Below are 21,855 nucleotides of genomic sequence, written 5' to 3' on the forward strand. Positions count from 1 at the left end.
CTCGACACTATGGTCTGCGCTAGTTTAGATCAAAAACTTTTTAGATTTTGACTAGCAAATTCGTTTTAATTTAATAATTATTAAATAATTATAAAGTAACTAGGTTTAAAAGATTTGTCTCGTAATTTACAGGCAAACTGTATAATTAATATAATTTACAGAAAATAATTATCACAAATGAACGAAAGTGTTACAGTGTTACGAAATTTTTTTCGTTCAAGACTGAACAAGGCCCTATTGTCCTCGAGCTTGAAACCGCGAAGAAGAGAGACACTGATGTGTTGCAACGCAGAGAAAGGAGCACCCCGCTATGATGAGCGGCGGGGTTGCTTTCCGCCATGATGCATGGCGGGGTACTCTTTGTCACATACTCCGTCACGTGTCAGCCACGTCAGCATATGTCCCCTAAACTATGTCACGTCAGCAGTAGTAACCCGCCGCCATGCATGGTGGGGTTCTGTGTATTTGCCCCGCCATGCATGGTGGCGGGTCCAAACGGCCTAGTTTTGAAAATATTTTCAAAAGCGGATTAAATTTGAAATATGTTTTGAATTTGGGCTAAAAATAAAAAAAATTCTCAGAAGCCGACTTTTTTATTTTTAACATTTTTATGTAATCAATACTATTTTAATATTGTTAATCTGGTTTGAAGAGTTTTTACGTTTTTTTTCTTTTGAGTCACCTGTTCTTCGGTCTTTCGCTGTCACCGACATGTGCCAAACGAAGCTCAATGAAATTTCAAAAAATCCGAAATTATTGGTTCTTTTTTAAAGACAACGGAACAAAAAAGTTCCAATATCAAAACCACTTTCCGAAGATGATTCAATCCACAATTATTCGTTCTGAAACTGTATGACTGCATGAGCAGCAGAAACTGAACTTGTTTTTTAAAGGTTGAAAGTGAACTTGTTAGGCTGAGGCCCCATCGCCCCCAAACGAGTTCTCGAGAAATTCATTTCCATTTCCTTTGAGATGGCCGACATCTCCACACCTCTCGAGGGTCCACTGGCCGGTGACGCCGGAGATGCGGAAAACGTTCAGCGAAGTGTTGGGGATGTGCCTACGGATGGAGCGGTTGGGTGGGTCAGGGTGCCGGCAGAGCTCCAGTATGGATGCACCGTGGGAGACCACCACCACTCGCTCCCCTGTCAATGTAGTTAGTTAATACCAGCATTAGCAGAGATTCCAAACACTTGGGAGTTCAGAATTTGTAGTGAGCAGATATTCATAGGGATTGTTCTGATTAGTTAAGCCTATTTGAAGCTTCAGTTTAGTGTTTCCCATAATAGACATGAGGAGATGAGGACATTTGCAAATTACCAATGTGTTCTTGGGCAATCTTATTCAAGAAGGAGACGCAGCGCTCCTTCAGCTGATTCATGCTCTCTCCACCACCCTGAACATCAGTGCAAGTTTAGATAAGACCTTCAAATGAAGTACAGAACTGCAGATATGGGTTTAGCATTGCTGAAAGTGGCTAAAGGGGAAACTTGTGTTGTTTTGAACATTCTATTCAGTTTTTAACTAGCACTAGCAGGTTTTTTTTTTGACAAGACTAGCACTAGCTGGTTGAAAACTTCTATTCAGAACCACAGATATGGGCTTCAGTCAATTCAAGATCTTTGGCAAGCCTGAAAATACACAGTGGCAAGTGCTGCGGTTCTATGCAACTCTGCCACTGAAAATATGGCACAGTAGCTGTACATCTCGACAGTTACCATTTCACATTTCGGATAGACAGAGCTGCATACTTACTGGCAGTTCTTGATTTCTGCTGTCAGGATCAGAACCCTCGGTAAGCTTGAAGATATCAAAGCCTCTGAAAGAATCTGGACTCTTAGCCACGGCATCGTCCCACTTGAGGCCTTGGAGATACCCCATGTGCCTCTCTCTCAGCGCCTGATTCAGCACCACCTGAGACACACAAAAATTGTTGCTCAGACTTGAGAGGGGGACCAAATACATAATGTACTGTACGTACTCTGACTCTGTTCTTTCCTTCAAACCAAACAACAACAACAACAACAACAAAGAGCACTTACATTTGGTACACCGCAAGCTTTGGCTATGATCTCTGCAGTCTCGGCGGCTCGCTTCAGATCAGAAGAGTACACGGCGGCAGGCTTGGCTTCTCTTGACAGTCGGCGGGCCACCTTTGTTACAAGGTTCATCAGATTTTGGTCAAAAATACAATGTCAGTGCTAGAACACCGGGATTTGGAAAATTCTGTCACGTTCTGCATAGCTGTTTGAGCAAACAGACATTACCACAACGGCTTGCTGCCTGCCAGCCTCATTTAGCTCCGGGTCCATTTGCCCCTGGTCATTACAGATATGAGTTCTGTAAGAATTCCCGGTTCCTGGGAAACATGACAGTTTTTTTTTTCTTTTCTTTTTTTTTTTAACTTGGAAACATGACAGTTACTGAAATGGAAGAATGGCAATAGGTGGTTGAGCTCCTAGCCTTCTACTACATGGATGCTGAAGGCCTACAGGCTACAGGCTTAAGTACAGAGATACAGTGCCTCAACAGAGAGAGTATGTGTTTGTCAGGCATGAAAGCATTTGGGAGTAGTATGGTTAGACTGATAGAGAGGGGGTGGGGAGAGGGGGACATCAAAATACACGCACGCATGGACAATTGCAGTAATCTCGCAGTTGAAGGATGAGCCTAGTTCTCGTCAACGATTGCACTAATGCACTCTCAGCACCTCTCGTCTTGTTTGGAGATACTACCTACCTACCTACTCCAAAATTAGCTATCGACAGAGGCACAGAGGGACGGCGACGAATCAGCAGGACTTGGGACGAGGTGCGGCGACGGACGGACCTGGACGATGCGGGAGGCGTTCCACGCGGTCTCCCCGTGCCGGACCACCACCACCTCCGTGGACAACTCCTCGCCGGCGACGGCGCCCGGCGCAGGGGCAGGGGTGGGCGACATGGCTCTCGGTGGGTGCTTGTGCTTGTGGCGGCCCCTAGGGTCCTACACCCAACTGTACCTTTTATTTTAGACCTTGTTTAGTTTCCAAAAATTTTTCAAGATTCCCCGTCATATCGAATCTTGCGGCATATGCATGGTGCATTAAATATACATAAAAACGAAAACTAATTGCACAGTTCATCTGTAAATCGCGAGATGAATCTTTTAAGCCTAGTTACTCCGTGATTGGACAATGTTTGTCAAATAAAAACGAAAGTGCTACAGTGTCGAAAACCCAAAATTTTTGCAAACTGAACAAGGCCTTATATATGCTGCGGCTGCGGGGTTAACGGCAGCTTCCAGGAAGCCGGCCGGACCTGAAGTCGCCGCCGCCCGCCGGTCTTCTTGTGGGTGTGGCCGTGTGGGCGGAGTGGATGACTGGGAGAGAGTCGAGGGATTAATAAATTAGCCACCAGTGGCATATTCTCTGTCCTCTTCAGATACGTGATTGTGCTTGCCTTGCTGACCATCACCAAACTCCAACGTGTTTAGGGGCTGCTCTGTTTCATGTTTTTAGCTTCGCTCTACGTTTTTTAGCCAAACGGTTTCAACTCCACGCATTCAGTTCGAGAAAAAGGATGGAGTTGTGAGAGCACCTAAAGAGGTACTCCACGAACTCCAGTTTTTTGTGGAGCTGCTCCACGACGGAGTTTATGGAGCAGAGTTCGTGGAGCAGTCCCAAACACCCCCTTAGTTACCCAAAAATTTTGCAAAATTTTTCAGATTCCCCGTCACATCGAATCTTTAGACGTATGCATGGAGTATTAAATATAGATGAAAATAAAAACTAATTGCACAGTTTGGTCGGGATTGACGAGACAGATCTTTTGAGCCTAGTTAGTCTATAGTTAGATAATATTTGTCAAATACAAACGAAAGTGTTACTATTCATATTTTGCAAAATTTTTTGGAAGTAAACAAGGCCTAGAGCAAGGTCAATAATAGAGCTAAATATTTAGCTAAGCCAAGTGATTAGAGTCAAGTTATACAATAAATTATCTCATACTTGTCTTTAAAATATCTTCTCTTTCATATTTCTTCTCACAACACTTGCTATTTTGGTCCACTACTACTTATGCATCCGTGCCCAATTTAATGATTATATAAAAACCAAACTATCATCTCTCATCTCTTCTCTCCTTCACATCAACATTAGCTTGGCTGTAAGCCATTATTGTACCTGCTCTTAGTTCATGAAATAAAAAAATATATAAATAGTGTAGTACATTTAGGCCTTGTTTAGATGCCAAAAGTTTTTGAAGCTTGACATGTAGCACTTTCGTTTGTATTTGATAATTATTGTTCGACCATAGACTAACTAGGTTCAAAAGATTTGTTTCACAAGTTACAGACAGACTGTGTAATTAGTTATTTTTTATCGATATTTAATGTTCCATGCATGCGTCTAAAGATTAGATATGATGGAGAATCTTGTAAACTTTTGAAATTTTCGATGCATCTAAACAAGGCCTTATAACTATAATAATCCAGCCATTGATTAATTAACCTTAAAAAAATTTATTTCGCAAAATATATGCAAAGTGCATAATTAGTTATTTTTTAATCTATATTTAGTGTTTTATACATATGTTTGAAGATTTATCTCGCGCAAATTGTATAATTAGTTATTTTTTATCTATATTTAATATTATATATATACATCAAATATTCGATGTGATGGAACAAAAACTTTTTTTTTTTGAAAAATACCACCGATCGAGGGAAGGGAAAAGACAACTGGCTTGTTTAGTTCTCAAAATATTTTGCAAATTTTTTTATATTTCTCGTCACATTGAATCTTGTGACACATGCATGGAACACTAAATATAAATAAAAGAAATAACTAATTATACAGTTTACCTGTAATTTGAGAGACGAATTTTTTAAGCCTAGTTAGCCCATGATTGGACTATTTGTCAAATATACAAACGAAAGTGCTATTGTTCTTATTTTATAATTTTTTTTGAAGTAAACAATGCGTTAGTTCCCAAAAAAATTCCAAAAAAATCAGATTCCCTGTTGCATCGAATCTTGCGACACATGCATGAAGCATTGAATATAGATAAAAATAATAACTAATTACACAATTTGCCTGTAATTTGCGAGATAAATCTTTTGAGTCTAGTTAATTCATTATGGAATAATATTTGTCAAATACAAATAAAAGTGATACATTGTCTATTTTGTAAAAATTTTTAGAACTAAATAAAGACATGTTCACACTTGACACGGTTGGCACTCTCAGGCCTTGTTTAGTTCACCCAAAAACCAAAAATTTTTTAACACATCGAATCTTGCGACATATGCATTGAGCATTAAATAAATCGTAAGACTTTTTAAGGCTAGTTACTTTATGATTGGACAATGTTTATTAAATAAAAACAAAAGTACCGCGGTATCAAAATTCAAAAACGTTTTGATGTAAAGTGCCGCGGTATCAAAATTCAAAAACTTTTTGATCTAAACAAGGTCTGACATCTTCGACAGCCCCGCATAGTTTTTGGTATTTGTTGATAGCCAAATTTGACTTATAAATTGAGGCCTTGTTTAATTTTCAAAAAAAAATTGCAAAATTTTCAGATTCCCCGTCACATCGAATCTTTAGACGTATGCATGGAGTATTAAATATAGATAAAAATAAAAACTAATTGCATAGTTTGGTCAAAATTGAGGAGACGAATCTTTTGAGCCTAGTTAGTCCATGATTGGACAATATTTGTCAAATACAAACGAAAATGTTACAATGTCGATTTCCCAAAATTTTTTGGAACTAAACAAGGCCTGATTTGGTGATGGGTGCCTTAGTTTGATTAATTCTGCTATAAAATAATATTTAAAGAAGTGTCTGATCAATTAAGTGTTTTAGCTGTTGATTAGTACATTGGTAAATTTGTACGGTGGTTAAAGCAAATGAAGAGAAAGAATAATGATTTTGTTGGAAAACACAGTAACGACAAGCTAGCCAGATCTTCTGTGGACACACAAGCATAGGAGTATTATACCTGTACGATACGGAAAGGGTCTCCAGTTCTTCACGTATATGGTGCATGCCAGTTGAGATCCTGCATGAAAGGAAGGAAGGGAAAAGAGTGCCAAGTCCAAGTGCTGGTTACGTGATGGATATTTATTATATTTTGGAGGAGTCCTGGTTACCGTAGATAAATACTCCTAAGTCGGATATAGGCAAGTTAAAGCACACACATGCATGTATTCGTATGTACCACAATCCGGCTTGGAATTGGTAGCCGTAACAGGTTAGATTGGATCGGAATTGTTTCCTTCTATAGTCCAGAGACTAGAGATAGGAAAGACTAGCCGCCCTATAAATTAGGGATGAAAACGGTACGAATATTTTCTGACCGTATTCGAGACCGAATTCGTTTAGAGGGGTTCAAATCTGTCCGTATTCGAGTCTGAATATTCAACATCCGATTCCGTATCCGTATTCGAATACTTAAATTGTATATTTATAATGTCGACATCTAATCCTATCTTATCCGACATGGTTGACATTATCCGTATTCGAATCCGAATTCGACCAAAAATATGAAAACAAATATGATATCAATGATATCCGTTCGTATCCGATCCGTTTTCAAAGGGTGACGGCCAATTAACAATACACAATCGACATACCAATCTACTATATTTTTGTATCTACTATTTTCTCTCTAGTTTTTGCTTCTTGTTCTTCGTTGTTGCCGTCTACTTTGTTGTAACAGCGAGCACAAGGTCGTAGAGGCGGTCAGGCCGACCTAGGGCAGCCCATCGCCGCCGTTCTCCCTGATGGGGTCCCTCCCGGGAGCGTGGGGTGTCGGGTTTCAAGAGCTCTCGCCGGCATGTCTTGCGTATCGCGCTCCCGACAAGACTCCCTTTGCGACGTGTCTTGCGCATCGCGCTCGTCACTGGGGCACAAGTGACGTGTTCGTGTGCGAACAATATTATAATATTTTTGTTTGTATTTGATAATAATTATTTAATCATGAATTAATTAAATTTAAAAGATTTGTCTCGTCAATTATAGGCAAACTGTACAATTAGTTTTTTATTTATATTTAATGTTCTATGTATATGTTGTAAGATTTGATGTGATGATAAATCTTGAAAAAAAATTGGTTTTTAGGTACAACTAAACAAGGCCATGTTATCGAGATCATCTGGTCGATTATGGTGTTGGTTGGTTAGCATGATGGTTCCCATAAACAACCCACTTTTATATCTTAGCATGTGGTTGCACCTGCTATAGATCAGTTGCATAATTAACCACAATTCTTAGTGTCAATCTACTCCACTAGAAGGAGAAGGAAAAAAAGAAGAAGAAGATTACAATAACTTTGGAAAAGAAGGGGTGGCCCGATCCGCGGCGGCGCCCCGTCCCTCGCCGACGGCTAGGTGCGTGGGGGTGATCGGATCTGGGCAACGCCCCCCTCACCCCTCTCCGACAGCCAGGCGCGCGGGGGCGGCTGGATCTACAGTGGCACCACCTCCTCCTCCCTCTCCGGCGGCCAGTCACACTAGGGCGCGGCCAGATCAGCGGCAGAGCAGCCTCCTCCTCCCACCCTGGCGGCTAGGCACACAAGGGCTGTCCCGGATCTGCGGCGGCGGCGCGTGGGCACTAGGTCCGGGATTAGGCTCACCACTTGGCTCAGAAAATGGGCTCACTGGTGGGCTTTGTTTTTTTTGTCTATTTAATGATTAATCAAGGCGGCCTGTCCGCCTCAGTCAATCAATTTACCGTGGCAGGCATATGCGACTGGCGCGGTGAGGCTACGATTAACTGTGATTTTAGATCCACAACGAACGCCTTTACTCGCCACGGAAAATGAAAAACGTCCGTCATAGTTAAGTTTTTTGTACCAGTGTTGATATCATCCAGTCCTCGTTTATTTTGAAACGTAAGAATTTTTGTCCCAGTTGTGTGTATCCTGCAAGTTTTTACCAAAATAAACCGACTCTAGTTTCTCTGTACCATTGTTAACTTTATGTACGACTTTTGTGAAATTAATTTCTACCTTACAAAGTTATCCTGATATTTTTTCTTCTTCTACATACTGTGTAATTCTTTAAAAAAAACTCTAGCGGGTCCAACCATGTAACATCCCAAAAATCCACATTTAAAAATCACTCGTATTAAAAATTATATATTTCAAAAATTATAAATCATTTGAGCTCTATATTATCTCCTTTCAATTCTTTTTCATTCATTCCAGTTTTCTATCTTCCAATATATCTTGCACAACATAGCATCAACATCGCATGCCTGCTGCTCATCCCTCTCTCGCTCGTTTTGCTCAACACCCGGCAACGGCGCGTGCGCCGACCCCACCACCATCAGCGCCGCAGCGCGCTCGCACCCGGCCCCCCTCGCCGAACGCACTCGCTCGTGCGCGCACCGCGACATGCGGGCCCCACCTTTCACCTTTTCCTCGCTCCTCTTTTGCTGTACAAAAAGATAGCAAGTCGCAACGCACAACTGGGCACCATCCATATTTTTTTCGCGCACAAATAACAGCAAGTACCAGCAAACTTACATGCAAGAAAGCATAGCAGTGCACCCACACACATGAATATATCTCATGCATGCATGCATGCAGGACAACATGCACCGTCCATTTGCATGCACTTGCATGCAAGGACACGTTGATTAGGCACCGTCCATTTACATGCACCGTGCATGCAAATGAGACATCGTCCTTCGCATGCAAATTAGCACCGACCACCTGCAGCACCGTCCTATTGTCCTGTGTAGCCATGCGCTACAGTATCATTTCTAATGGCAAGAGTTGAGCACTCTGGCCTATAAAAAGGCACTCTCGGGTGCTCACTCTCAACACCCGGAGCAGCACGTCCATTCACTCGCTCACTCACTCTCACTTCGCGTATACCGTATACGGCCATACGCACAAGCCGAGCTCGACTGTCGTTTTAAGACGAGGTGAGTAACTCATGAGCATCCCCTTGCTCTCCTCCGTCTTTTAGTAGTATTTTTTATCCCTTCTTGTATTTGTCTGTACCGATTCACTGTCCTGAACTCCACGAACTAAACCATGACATACAGAAGAGATCTAATGATCCCTGCTAATTTCTCTCGTGGCCTGCACCGGTGCCAGGGGCACTGGTTGCGAGTGTTTCTCGCATTCTAAGATGAAACTCCGCCCCTTGGCCACTCCGTCCAACACGGGGAGGCGTCCGACAACGGCGGCTCCGACGACGACGCTGCTTTCGAGGTACGACCTCATCTACATCGCTCCTAATCCCTCCATCTCCTAGGGTTTTAGGTTTAGCACCGAAGAAATTGATCCCCTTTTGTTGGGATTCAGCGATTGATTTCAGTTCTAGTTTGGTTCGCTTCCGATTCGAGATGTAATGAGGAAAATCCTAAGCTAGGTACCCTTAATTTCAAGATTTTGATACTGGGTTGCTCGTTGTTCTTACCAGGAACATCGACGACCTCCGCTGCCTGGGATGGAATAGCGAGGAGGAGGGAAACGGGGACGGAGCGACCGAAAGCGAAGCAACGACCGAGAGCGGCGGCTCGAGAGAGAAAACAAGTGAACAGCAGCCCTAAAACCTAGCCAAGTGGTGAAGCTTCCCCTTTTATTCGATGGTCGGCCAAGGCCAAGCGGGCCTACCCTAGAGGCCATGCGCGGAACCAGACGGAGCCTGGCTCCAGAAGAAACACCAACCCGTGTTTCTTCTGGAGCCTGGCTCCGGATGTACGGGTGGCCTCCTGGAGCCTAGCTAGATGGGCTGGCCTGCAAACCAAACAACCAAAATCTGGCTCAAGCTAGCCAAAACTCAGTCTAGGAGCCCAACCAAACACACCCATATGAAACTAATTGCTATAGTTCAGCGGCTCTCATTAGCTCATGCAGCCATACAATTTCACAACGAATAATAGTGTTTTGAACCATCTTTTATATATACATAAAAAAAATGGTTCTGATATTGTATGGAACAAAGGTCCCCGTCATCGTCTCCGTCCAAAGACAGCGGTCCACAAGAGTTAGGTCTTGTTTAGTTGTGAAAAGTTTTTGGATTTTGGTACTGTAACATTTTGTTTGTTTGTATCAAATATTGTCCAATTATAGACTAATTAGGATCAAAAGACTCATCTCGCGATTTACAGGCAAACTGTTCAATTAATTTTTTATTTTCGTCTATATTTAGTGCTTCATAATACATGTTCCGCAAGATACGATGTAACGGAGAATCTTGAAAACTTTTTGGTTTTCGAGTGAACTAAACAAGGCCCACAGGCATATAAAGGTAGGGTGGGTGTAGGGACGTAGGGGCCACCACCCGAGAGGCAGCCATGTCGCCCACCCCTGCGCAGGGGCAGGGCGAGGAGTTGTCCACGGAGGTGGTGGTGGTCCGGCATGGGGAGACCGCGTGGAACGTCTCCCGCATCGTCCAGGTCCGTCCGCTCCGTCGCCGCCCCTCCCCTCCCCTCCCGAGTCCTGCTGATTCGTCGCCGTCGCTCTGTGCCTGCTATAGCTAATTCTGTAGTAGTATCTCCCATGAAAGTCCCAAACAAGACGAGTCGAGAGGAGGGAGGTGTTTGTTGAGAGTGAAATGCATGGTTGACGAGAGCTTTGGCTCATCCTTCAACTGCCAGATTACTGCCCATGGCGTGCGTGTGAAATATGGCACCCCCATCTCGTCAGTCAGTCAGTCAGTCCAAACATACTGCAGCCAAATGTTTTTCATGCCCGATCGACAAACACATATGCCTGCAACTGCAAGCCTCTCTGATCTGTTGAGCCACTGCTACTACTACGTACAAAAACAGTGGTACTGGTACAGTATCTCTGTACATAAGCTTGTAGGCCTTAGCTTGTGCATCCGTGTAGGAGCTCAACTACCTAGCACCTATTGCCATTCTTCCATTCCAGTGATTGTTATGTCTCCCAGAAACTGGGAATTCTTACAGAACTCATCCTTCACCAAATGACCAGGGACAAATGGATCCGGAGCTAAATGAGGCTGGCAGGCAGCAAGCCGTTGTGGTAATGTCTGTTATTTGCTCAAACCGCGATGCAGAGTGTGACAGAATTTTCCAAATCCCAGTGTTCTAGCTCTCACACTGTATTTTTTTTACCAAAACCTGATGATGAACCGTGTAACTAAGGTGGCCCGCCGACTGTCAAGAGAAGCCAAGCCTGCCGCCGTGTACTCTTCTGATCTGAAGCGAGCCGCTGAGACTGCAGAGATCATAGCCAAAGCTTGCGGTGTACCAAACGTAAGTGCTCTCTGTTGTTGTTGTTGTTTTTTTGTTTGATTTGAAGGAAAGAACAGAGTCAGAGTACGTACAGTACATTATGTATTTGGTCCCCCTCTCAAGTCTGAGCAACAATTTTTATGTGTCTCAGGTGGTACTGATCGAATCAGGCGCTGAGAGAGAGGCACATGGGGTATCTCCAAGGCCTCAAGTGGGACGATGCTGTGGCTAAGAGTCCAGATTCTTTCAGAGGCTTTGATATCTTCAAGCTTACCGAGGGTTCTGATCCTGACAGCAGAAACCAAGAACTGCCCGTAAGTATGCAGCTCCGTGTATCGGAATTGAAATGGTAACTGTCAAGATCTACATCCACTCTGCCATATTTTCAGTGGTAGAGTTGCATAGAACCGCAGCACTTGCCACTGTGTATTTTCAGCCTTGCCAAAGATCTTGAATGGACTGAAGCCCATATCTGTGGTTCTGAATAGAATGTTTTCAACCTGCTAGTGCTCGTTAAAAAACTGAATAGAATGTTCAAAACAACACAAGTTTCCCCTTTAGCCACTTTCAGCAATGCTAAACCCATATCTGCAGTTCTGTACTTCATTTGAAGGTCTTATCTAAACTTGCACTGATGTTCAGGGTGGTGGAGAGAGCATGAATCAGCTGAAGGAGCGTTGCATCTCCTTCTTGAATAAGATTGCCCAAGAACACATTGGTAATCTGCAAATGTCCTCATCTCCTCATGTCTATTATGGGAAACACTAAACTGAAGCTTCAAATAGGCTTAACTAATCAGAACAATCCCTATGAATATCTGCTCACTACAAATTCTGAACTCCCAAGTGTTTGGAATCTCTGCTAATGCTGGTATTAACTAACTACATTGACAGGGGAGCGAGTGGTGGTGGTCTCCCACGGTGCATCCATACTGGAGCTCTGCCGGCACCCTGACCCACCCAACAGCTCCATCCGTAGGCACATCCCCAACACTTCGCTGAACGTTTTCCGCATCTCCGGCGTCACCGGCCAGTGGACCCTCGAGAGGTGTGGAGATGTCGGCCATCTCAAAGGAAATGAATTTCTGGAGAACTCGTTTGGGGGCGATGGGGCCTCAGCCTAACAAGTTCAGTTTCAACCTTTAAAAAACAAGTTCAGTTTCTGCTGCTCATGCAGTCATACGGTTTCAGAACGAATAATTGTGGAATGAATCATCTTCGAAAAGTGGTTTTGATATTGGAACTTTTTTGTTCCATTGTCTTTAAAAAAGAACCAATAATTGTGGATTTTGAAATTTCATTGAGCTTCGTTTGGCACATGTCGGTGACAGCGAAAGACCGAAGAACAGGTGACTCATACTACCGCAAAAACGTAAAAACTCTTCAAACCAGATTAATAATATTAAAATAGTATTGATTACATAAAAATGTTAAAAATAAAAAAGTCGGCTTCTGAAGAGCACGTTGCGTTGCGGAGGCGAGGACTTTGCCTGTTTCCCATCGCCCGTCACTCGTCGCCACCGCCACCGCCAAACCAACCGCCCACGCCGCCGCCGCCCGCCATTCCAGCTCCTAACCTCACACAATCCACGGCACTGCACGCGCGGCTCCGGCCACCTCACGTGTGCTGCTGCTGCTCTGCTTCCCCGATCGATCCGGAGACTGACGCGACGCCGTGCCGTCCGTGCCTCTCGGCGCCGGGCCCGTAGCCGCGCCGCGGCGCCCCGTCGGCATGTCGGGCCGCGTGAGCGCCGTCAGCAACCGGTGCTTGGAGCTGGAGCGGGTCATCGGCTCCCGCGCCCGCTCGGGAAGCCTCGGTCTCGATGATGCGCTCAAGCTGTTCGACGGATTGCTTACCCACGCCAGGCCTGCCTCGATTATTGCCTTCAACCACCTCCTCACCGCTGTGTCTCGTGTCTCCGGCCGGCGCTCCTCCACCACAGAGTCAGAGCTCGTCGTCTCCCTCTTCAACCGAATGATCCGTGAATGCACCATCAAGGTGACTCCAGACCTTTGCACCTACAGCATACTCATCGGCTGCTTCTGCCGCATGGGCCGCCTGGAGCATGGCTTCGCCACATTTGGTCTCATCCTTAAGTCGGGCTGGAGGGTGAATAACATAGTCATCAATCAACTGCTCAAGGGTCTCTGTGACGCAAAGAGGTTGCGTGAGGCCATGGACATTTTGATCAAACGGATGCCTGAGCTTGGCTGCACGCCAGATGTAGTATCATACAATACACTTCTCAAGGGTTTTTGCAATGAAAAGAGAGCTGAGGAAGCACTTGAGCTGCTCCACATGATGGCTGATAGTCAAGGTAGAAGCTGCCCACCAAATGTGGTGTCCTACGCCACCGTCATCAACGGTTTCTTTACTGAGGGTCAAGTGGACAAAGCTTACAACCTGTTTCTTGAAATGATGGATCGGGGGATTCAACCGAATGTTGTGACATACACCACAGTAATTGATGGCCTGTGCAAAGCTCAAGTGGTTGATAGGGCCGAGGGTGTCTTTCAGCAGATGATTGATAAAGGTGTTAAGCCAGACAATGACACATATAATTGTCTGATCCATGGATACCTCTCTATAGGGAAGTGGAAAGAGGTGGTACGAATGCTCGAAGAAATGTCTGCACACGGTCTCAAGCCAGATTGTTATACTTATGGTTCGCTGCTGAACTACCTATGCAATAATGGAAGATGCAGAGAAGCTAGATTTTTTTTTGATTCTATGATTAGGAAGGGCATAAAACCTAATGTAGCTATCTATGGCATTTTGATTCATGGATATGCTACCAAAGGTGCTCTTTCTGAAATGCATGATCTCCTAAATTTGATGGTAGAAAATGGTCTTTCACCTGATCATCACATCTTCAACATAATATTCACTGCATATGCTAAGAAGGCAATGATAGATGAGGCAATGCATATATTTAACAAAATGAAGCAGCAAGGGTTGAGTCCTGATGTAGTCAACTTTGGAGCACTAATAGATGCACTATGCAAATTAGGCAGGGTGGACGATGCTGTCCTTAAATTCAACCAGATGATGAACGAAGGAGTGGCTCCTAACATATTTGTTTTTAATTCCCTAGTTTATGGACTGTGCACCGTAGACAAATGGGAGAAAGCTAAGGAATTTTATTTTGAAATGTTGAATCAAGGAATCCGTCCCGATGTCGTGTTCTTCAACACCATATTGTGTAACTTGTGCACAAAAGGACAGGTTATGAAAGCCCAAAGGCTCATTGACTTGATGGAACGTGTGGGCACGAGGCCTGATGTTATATCATACACTACATTAATAGGTGGCCACTGCTTAGTTGGTAGAATTGATGAAGCAGCAAAGTCACTTGATGTTATGCTCTCAGTTGGCTTGAAACCTGATGAATGGACTTATAATACCTTGCTTCATGGCTACTGTAGAGCTGGCAGGATAGATGATGCATATGGTGTTTTTCGAGAAATGTTGCGCAATGGCATTACTCCTGGAGTTGTGACTTATAGTACTATACTGCATGGATTGTTTACAACCAGGAGATTTTCTGAAGCAAAGGAACTCTATCTCAATATGATCACAAGTGGAAAACAGTGGAATATTTGGATATACAACATAATTCTGAATGGTCTTTCCAAAAATAATTGTGTTGATGAAGCATTCAAATTGTTTCAGAGCCTGTGTTCTAAGGATTTTCAGCTTGAAATTACTACTTTCAACATTATGATTGGGGCTTTGTTCAAAAGTGGTAGAAATGAAGATGCCATGCATTTGTTCGCTACCATCTCTTCTTATGGTCTGGTTCCGGATGTCTTCACGTATTGCTTAATAGCAGAAAATCTCATAGAAGAAGGGTACCTAGAGGAGTTTGATGATCTGTTTTCAGCAATGGAAAAGAGTGGTACTACTCCAAACTCACGTATGTTAAACGCTCTAGTTAGGAGGTTGCTACATAGAGGTGACATAACCAGGGCCGGGGCTTACCTCTCCAAACTTGATGAGAAGAATTTCTCACTTGAAGCTTCCACTACTGCCATGCTTATATCACTTCTCTCGAGGGATGAATACCACCACCATGCAACGTCTCTGCCTGAAAAGTATCGTGTCCTTAATGAAGCCAAGAAATGAGTATTATGTTAGAAATGAATTCAGTTTTCGACTGCGCTGATCATCTTTATGTGGCATGTGAATTTCTTGGATGCTTTGAATGATGAAATTCTCTAGAGAAATGTCTCTTATTAGTGCACTTCAGCCTCAAGTTTATAAACAGGTAGATCCTGTGGCAAATCTTAGGTACCTTTTGAAGGAATCAGTTTGCAAATTAATGAGTAACACCGTAGTCTGCCTTTTATTGCATAATCTGCGAAGGAACCCTGCACTCTCAGCCATAATTTAAGCTTGGGTATTTTCCCACACTGTTAACAGTGGAAAACGCTTTTTATATTTTTCCTCACACAAGCTATGTTGACCGAAACAGTCTATATTGCTTTATTGTCTTGATTAGTTACCTGTAGGATGCTCCCTAAGGATCTCACAGTATCCGCCTTTCCATATGATGTGTTGATAATGAGTGCAATGGTGCATAATGCAGATCTCCCAGTTCATTGGAAATGAGGTTAGATTTTTTTTCTCCCCTCCGCAATCAGCTAACATTTGCAATATCGTTATCCTATGGAAGCCTACTAACAAACATTATGTTAACTGTGCTGATACATCTTCAAGTGAATTTTAAATTTTTTGGAGTGGTTATATCTGTCTCCTGCTCTAATTTACTGACCATGATCTATGGCCTCCTTTGTTCGAAGAAACTGTCTAGAGAAATGGTGTCCTTTCAGTGCACTTCAGCATCAAGTTCACCAGGTGAAATTTATCTTTTGTTCAGCCACAGTTATGTTTAGAGGGGAAATCAATTTAAACATCAGTGGGTATCACAACATTCTCTGCTTATTGTTGCATTATTTTGTAAGAGATCCTGGTGTCTCAGTTAGAACAATGACCTGAACCTCTTGATCCTTGTTGAAATTTGTATATTTTCTGGTTTGTATGGTTCCTTCACTGTTAGCAGCGTTTACTCTCTGTAATTCCATGGATTAAGAGAATAAGAACAAGCTCTAACAGTAACGTTAGTGTTTTCATGTCTACCCCATCTGGTTAGTCGAAACATACTAGTACTCCCAAATGTTTTCATGTCTGAAACTCATATCTGTCATTCCTGTACTGCCTAGAAAATCATAGTAAGCCTCTATTTGGACCACCACTAGTAGAAAACAATGGTACAATGTATCTCTGTACTTGAGCCTGTAGCCTGTAGGCCAGCATTCGTGGCCATTAGATGTACTCCTATATAGGAGCTCAACCATCTAATGTCATTCACTCATTTCAGCAATTATCATTTGTTTCCCAGAAAGCGGAATTCTTACAGGATTCATCATTGACGAATGACCAGGGACAAATGATCCTGAGGTAAATGAGGCTGGCAGACAGCAAGACGTTGTGATAACGTCTGTGCACTCAAACCACGATGCACAATGTGATGAACATTCCCCATCCCAGCTCTAGCACTAACACTATGTGTTGTACAGCTAGTGTACTGTACCATATTTCAGCAGTAGAATTGCATGGAACCGCAACACTTGTCATTGTGCGTTTTCAGCCTTGTTCATCCTCTGTTTTACAAGTCACAACGGCCTCTGTTTATTTCAGATCTTGAATTGACTGAAGCCATGACTATTAGCGCTGCTTTCAACCTGCTGTTGCTAGTTAAAACTGAACAGGATGTGTTCAAAACAACACGAAATTTCCCCTTAGCCACTTGCAACAATGCTAAATCCATATCTATAGTTCTGTACCTCATTTGAAGATCTTATCAAAATCTGTAATTGTGTCCAGGGTGGTGGAGAGAGCCCGAGTCAGTTGAATGAGCGCTGTGTCTCCTACTTGAACAAGATTGTGCAAGAACACATTGGTAATCTGCAAATCTCATTCTTAACCTTCATCCCTCAACAACACATTGGTAATCAGCTAATGTCCTCATCTCCTCATGTCAAATATGGGAGACACTAAAACTGAAGCTTCAAATAGGCTTAACAATCAGAAAAAAATATATGTTACATTTCACTGATCAAAACTTGTTCTGAATCAAACATGGATTTTTCTTTCCAAATCCGGGAAAGAAAAAACCTCTGCTGATCTTCCTCTGGTGCTGCATCAAGAAACTGTGACATTGTGAAGCAGCCACGGAGAACTAGCGAGGAGGGAGGCTAGGCTAGCTGGGCAGAGAACAGCCATCCTCCCTCGGATGCGCGAGCCGAGGGCGAATCCGATCCAACACTTGCATAGCTCTGGCGGCCACTGGCAACCGCCATTGGATCCTCGCCAACTCCGCGGACGTCGGCCACATCAACGAAGATGGCTTCCTTTCTGCAGGATGCATTTGTCGGCGATGGCCGGTGGCAACTCTGCGTGACAGGATAAACCACTGTCGTTGTCTACTGTCTGCCTCTGTCCTCAACAACAAATGTTGCTCCCTTTCTCGTACAATTGAAGTTGGAGGAAGCACGCCTGAGGCTCACACTTTGTCATCAGTGCAAATGATGAACAACTTGTACATGTTAACCGAAAGACTGAATGGCACAGACGCTCTGTATTGCAAGGATTTCGTTTTAAGTTGTAAGTCATTTTGGCTTTTTGAAACGTGACTTGCTAAATTTCATGTGCCTGAATTTTTAGAGATGATGTATATATCAGTGTCCTGCAATTTCCAATGTACTGTAACTCCCAACTGAAATGGCAATCTTCTGATTCAATGCAAGCAATCCATTCTGCCGCCTCCGACTCCAAGGGCGCCAGTGGATGGTTGGATGCGGCTCGAGGGCTTCCAGCCTCGCCGTCCAACGGCCACGATGCAGCACAAACACAAAAGCGTGCCGCTGCGTGCGCTCGGCTGGCCATCGATTCGCGCCGCGGCCGGCCGCCGCCTCCACCTCGCGCTCGCGCTCGCAGACCGCGGCCGCCGCCGCAGCGTTTGATGTCAGCGAGGCTCGTGCCCCGCGTCACCCCGCTCCTCCCGCACCGCCCGAGACCGAGCCCGGCCATCGCCCCCTCCCTCGCGGCGTCGCTCGCGCGCGTGCTCCACCGACCCGACCTGGTCCCGCTCCCTCGCGGCGCTCCTCCCTGCCCCGCTCCCCGACGCGCGCCTCGCCGCCGCCGTCTCCGCGCTCGGGGACGCCGACCCGGACCTCGCCCACTCGGCGCTGCTCCGCCTCCTCGCCCGCGCCCGCCGCTTCGACGGCGCCCAATCATCAGTCAACCCCCCAGCGAATCAATGGAGATCCAAACAAAACCGCACGCAAACAAACACAGAGCAAGCCCACGCCCGCCCGTGCCCAGTGGCTTTCCCCAAAACGCCAACGCACGGGATGCAGTGACTGAGGTCTGAGGTGAGACTCCAGCTGCGGCTGCGCTCTCTCCCCGATCTGGCGGCTAGCCAGCCATGGCCGCCGAGAGCTGCCACCCGCGCGGCCTCTCGTGGTTCGCCAGGTCCTGCATCCCCGCCGACCCCGCCCGCCACACCGCCGTCCCGGTCCCCATCCCCGTCCCTGTCTCGGTCCCCGACGCCGAGGACCCCGACCCCGAGGCGGAGCCCCCCATCGCCGCGCTCCCCGACGAGCTCCTCCTCGAGATCCTCGCCCGCGTGCCCCGCGCCTCGCTCCCGTCGCTCCCCGCCGTGTGCCGCCGCTTCGCCTCCCTCCTCGCGTCCCAGGCATTCCTCCACCTCCGCCGCGCGCGCGGCCGCCTCCGCCCCTGCCTCCTCGCCGTCTCCTCCTCCTCCTCCTCCTCTTCCGCCCGCGCGCTGCTCCTCCACCTCCACCACGCCTCCGCTTCCTCCTCCTCGCTCGACGTCGCCGCGCTGCCCCTGCCACTGCCGCTCCTCCTGCCCCCGCACGCGCGCGCCGTCGCGGTGGGGCGGCACGTGTACCTGGTCGGCCGGGGCGCCACGCTGCGGGTGGACCCGCTGACGGGCGCGGCGAGAGCGTGCGCGCCCACGCTGTTCCCGCGGAGCAAGTTCGCGGCGGCCGCCGTGGGCGCGCGGATCTACGTCGCGGGCGGGTCCGCGCGCACCGCCGCGGTGGAGGAGTACGACCCGTCCGCCGACGCGTGGCGCGTCGTCGCGGAGGCACCGCGCCGGAGGTACGGCTGCGCGGGTGCCGGCGCCGGCGGCGTGTTCTACGTCGCCGGAGGTGTCGCCGTGGGGGCAGGAGGAGGAGGAGGAGGAGGGACGGCGGCGGTGGTGGAGGCGCACGCGTGCGCCGGGTCGGTGGACGCGCTGCACGTGGCGTCGGGCGCCTGGGCGTGGGCGCGCCCGCGGGCTGTGCCCGGCGGCGGCTGCGTCGTGGGTGCGTGCGGCGCCGGGGACGGACACCTCTACGTGGTGGCCAGCCACGCCGTGGACCTCTCCTTCTGGCGGTGGCACGGCGGCGGCGGCAGGGGTGGCGGCGGGTGGGTGGCGCTCGAGGCGCCGCCCGTGCCCCGGGGCGCCGTGGGGCTGGGCGTGGCGGTGCGCGTGGCGATGGCCGGCGTGGGCGCCGACCGCGTGGCGGCGGTCGTCAACGTGGCCGCCGTGAGGGGCCACGCCGCGGCTGCTGCGGCCTCGGGCGGCGCTGTGGAAGGGCTGGTGCTGGTGTACGACATCGGCGGTGGCAGGTGGAGCCGCGCGTCCGATCTGCCGCCCGGTTTCCGGCGCGCCGCGTGCACCGCCGTCGAGTGCTGACACCGGCACCGTTGGTTGGCGTGTCCAAGAAGAGTTGACTGGCATTGTAAGGTCTCTTTTTTTTTCATTGGATTGATGAGATGTGAAGCAACGTCGTCGTCATCGTGGGGATTGCTGTTGGGAAATCGATCGCTGCCCAGTGGATTTTCTTGTTGCTGTTCTTGACCCCCGGATAGGTTGTTTCATCTGTAGTTGTTCGTTGGCCCTTGCGTTTTCATGGTTGGTTTTGTGCGGCGGGCGGGCGGTAGCGGGAAAACATTTGTGATGTGTGTGCAAAATCTCTCGCCTTGTTTCACTCAAAATTTAAAAACTTTTTTGATCACATCAAATCTTAAAGACGATTTTTTTAAACATATTTAGTTTATGGTTGGACAATAATTATCACATACAAATGAAAATGCTACGCTTTTGTCTCAAACCATTCCCAGCAGGAAAACGAACGTTTCGTAATAATGTTTCGTGCTTGCTTCCGCAACACCGCACTGCAGCAAGAACAGCTGGCTTCACGTGAGATGCGACCCACACTACTAATGGATTAGGCTGCAATGGTTTAAACAGTTTGAATTGTGCATCCGATGGCTCTAGGTTGAAAGCGCTGGTTTCCATGGGTGCCTTGAACCGGATCATGTGTGGCTGATGGATTGGGCTGGTTTGGTGGGATGGGAGTAACAACTTTTTAGGTTTCATACGATGCCCAACCTAGCTCGTTACCGTATGGCCCCAACACCGCTTCACACAAGCATGGCCGCGCGCGTGCGAGACGAGCTACAAGCATCGGCCCTAGCAGCCCCGCGACGGTAAGCTACGAGCAACAGTCCGAGCGGCCCTGCGAGGATGAGTGCAAGCAGCGGTCCCAGCGGTGAGCAGTGGCCCCCGCAGGCATACGTGTGGGCGAGTAGCCCCGCGACGGCGAGCATACAACCCATTGCATAGGTGCTATTGGTTTGGAAATTGATATGTAATGGATTGAATCCACATGTTGCCAAATGGATTGGGTTTGTTTCATTAGATAGATCACAGACAATAGCAATTTGGTTTCCACAATATTTGGATTGATTTAGTCTAGCTAACAAAAGCTACTTGCCAAGACTTGTTTGGTGTGGATACAGGTTGGATTACGATCCACTAGCACAGTGAGATGCGACTGTAGCTCTGAAAGCATGGACCTTGGCGCCAGTGTCCAAAACTCATCAAGACATCATGGGTGCCACTTCAAAAAAAAAAAAAACTAACAGCAGCAACAGCTTATTGTTGCAGCCCAACACGCATGAGAGTGAGGCCCCCCTACCACCACACCACCGACAACTAGAGAGGAGAAGTGAGGTAAACGAGTGGGAGAGAGCGACGGAGAGGTGTTAGAGCAAGGAGGACGAGAAGCAGACAATGGAGGGGGATAAAAGGAGAACGAAACCCTAGCGCTTGTGGCAGAATTTTCACGAGCGCGCTAGAACCTTCTAGAGCCAGGTACAAGGCAACAAAAATGGACAGCCTATCTAGCGAGAAACGAAACATCAGACTGTAGGCTCGTGGGTGCTTTGGGCATGTTTGGTTCCCTGCATCCTCTTCAATCAGGCTCATCGGATGCAGGGAACGCCTGTTTGGTTGCCTGTCTCTCCCCCTCAGCCAGGTTGTGGTCATGCAAAAGTCCTCCCTCAGCCAGGCTCTCAAGAAACGCAGGAATCGGCCGTTTCCGGCGAGCCTGGCTCGCTCCGTGCTCCTGTGTGCGCGCGTGTATGGGGACTTCGGCCGTCGGGAGATGGCATGAACTCGCTCAGGTTACCTCCCTCTTCCGCGCCATTGACCACTGATTCCCTTCTCCCGTAGCCACCCCCTCGATTCTTCACTCATTGCTGCCAGTCGATTCTGTTGGTGTATGCTCAACCTC

At 46.9% G+C, this 21,855-nt stretch overlaps 4 protein-coding genes across 5 annotated transcripts; 3 read left to right on the top strand and 1 right to left on the bottom strand.

Moving 5' to 3' along the window:
* Positions 745-3,337, bottom strand: LOC8085617 (phosphoglycerate mutase-like protein 4). Of its 2 annotated transcripts, none has more exons than XM_002450185.2 (7): positions 3,246-3,337; positions 2,830-3,009; positions 2,268-2,318; positions 2,043-2,153; positions 1,756-1,914; positions 1,321-1,396; positions 745-1,145 (listed from the first exon to the last, which is right to left on the bottom strand). In XM_002450185.2, the coding sequence occupies exons 2-7, from the start codon at positions 2,941-2,943 to the stop codon at positions 910-912; spliced, it is 747 nt and encodes a 248-aa protein (XP_002450230.1). In that variant the 5' UTR covers positions 2,944-3,009; positions 3,246-3,337; the 3' UTR covers positions 745-909. The 2 variants fall into 2 exon arrangements, with proteins under 2 accessions (XP_002450230.1, XP_021316659.1); XM_021460984.1 differs by having other exon boundaries at positions 2,830-3,012; positions 3,249-3,336.
* On the top strand, positions 10,287-12,474 carry LOC8085618 (phosphoglycerate mutase-like protein 4). Its single transcript, XM_021461618.1, has 6 exons — positions 10,287-10,399; positions 10,941-10,991; positions 11,114-11,230; positions 11,374-11,517; positions 11,846-11,921; positions 12,097-12,474. Exons 1-6 carry the CDS (start codon positions 10,298-10,300, stop codon positions 12,324-12,326), a joined length of 720 nt encoding a protein of 239 aa, XP_021317293.1. The 5' UTR covers positions 10,287-10,297; the 3' UTR covers positions 12,327-12,474.
* LOC8069275 (protein Rf1, mitochondrial) lies at positions 12,655-17,893 on the top strand. Its single transcript, XM_002448902.2, has 2 exons — positions 12,655-17,165; positions 17,413-17,893. Exon 1 carries the CDS (start codon positions 12,935-12,937, stop codon positions 15,326-15,328), a length of 2,394 nt encoding a protein of 797 aa, XP_002448947.1. The 5' UTR covers positions 12,655-12,934; the 3' UTR covers positions 15,329-17,165; positions 17,413-17,893.
* On the top strand, positions 18,069-20,155 carry LOC8069276 (F-box/kelch-repeat protein At5g26960). The gene has a single exon (XM_002448904.2). It carries the CDS (start codon positions 18,693-18,695, stop codon positions 19,968-19,970), a length of 1,278 nt encoding a protein of 425 aa, XP_002448949.2. The 5' UTR covers positions 18,069-18,692; the 3' UTR covers positions 19,971-20,155.

Source organism: Sorghum bicolor, chromosome 5, assembly GCF_000003195.3.
Source record: "Sorghum bicolor cultivar BTx623 chromosome 5, Sorghum_bicolor_NCBIv3, whole genome shotgun sequence".
Taxonomy (NCBI): Eukaryota; Viridiplantae; Streptophyta; class Magnoliopsida; order Poales; family Poaceae; genus Sorghum; species Sorghum bicolor.

Excerpts from the sequence above, each read along its gene's own strand:
- LOC8085617 (XM_002450185.2), bottom strand. The coding sequence starts at position 2,943 with ATGTCGCCCACCCCTGCCCCTGCGCCGGGCGCCGTCGCCGGCGAGGAG. Across the intron at positions 2,154-2,267 it reads GCAGGCAGCAAGCCGTTGTG|GTGGCCCGCCGACTGTCAAG; the intron begins GTAATGTCTGTT and ends CTTGTAACAAAG. Across the intron at positions 1,915-2,042 it reads AAGCTTGCGGTGTACCAAAT|GTGGTGCTGAATCAGGCGCT; the intron begins GTAAGTGCTCTT and ends TGTGTGTCTCAG.
- LOC8085618 (XM_021461618.1), top strand. The coding sequence starts at position 10,298 with ATGTCGCCCACCCCTGCGCAGGGGCAGGGCGAGGAGTTGTCCACGGAG. Across the intron at positions 10,400-10,940 it reads ACGTCTCCCGCATCGTCCAG|GGACAAATGGATCCGGAGCT; the intron begins GTCCGTCCGCTC and ends CCAAATGACCAG. Across the intron at positions 10,992-11,113 it reads GCAGGCAGCAAGCCGTTGTG|GTGGCCCGCCGACTGTCAAG; the intron begins GTAATGTCTGTT and ends CGTGTAACTAAG.
- LOC8069275 (XM_002448902.2), top strand. The coding sequence starts at position 12,935 with ATGTCGGGCCGCGTGAGCGCCGTCAGCAACCGGTGCTTGGAGCTGGAG.
- LOC8069276 (XM_002448904.2), top strand. The coding sequence starts at position 18,693 with ATGGCCGCCGAGAGCTGCCACCCGCGCGGCCTCTCGTGGTTCGCCAGG.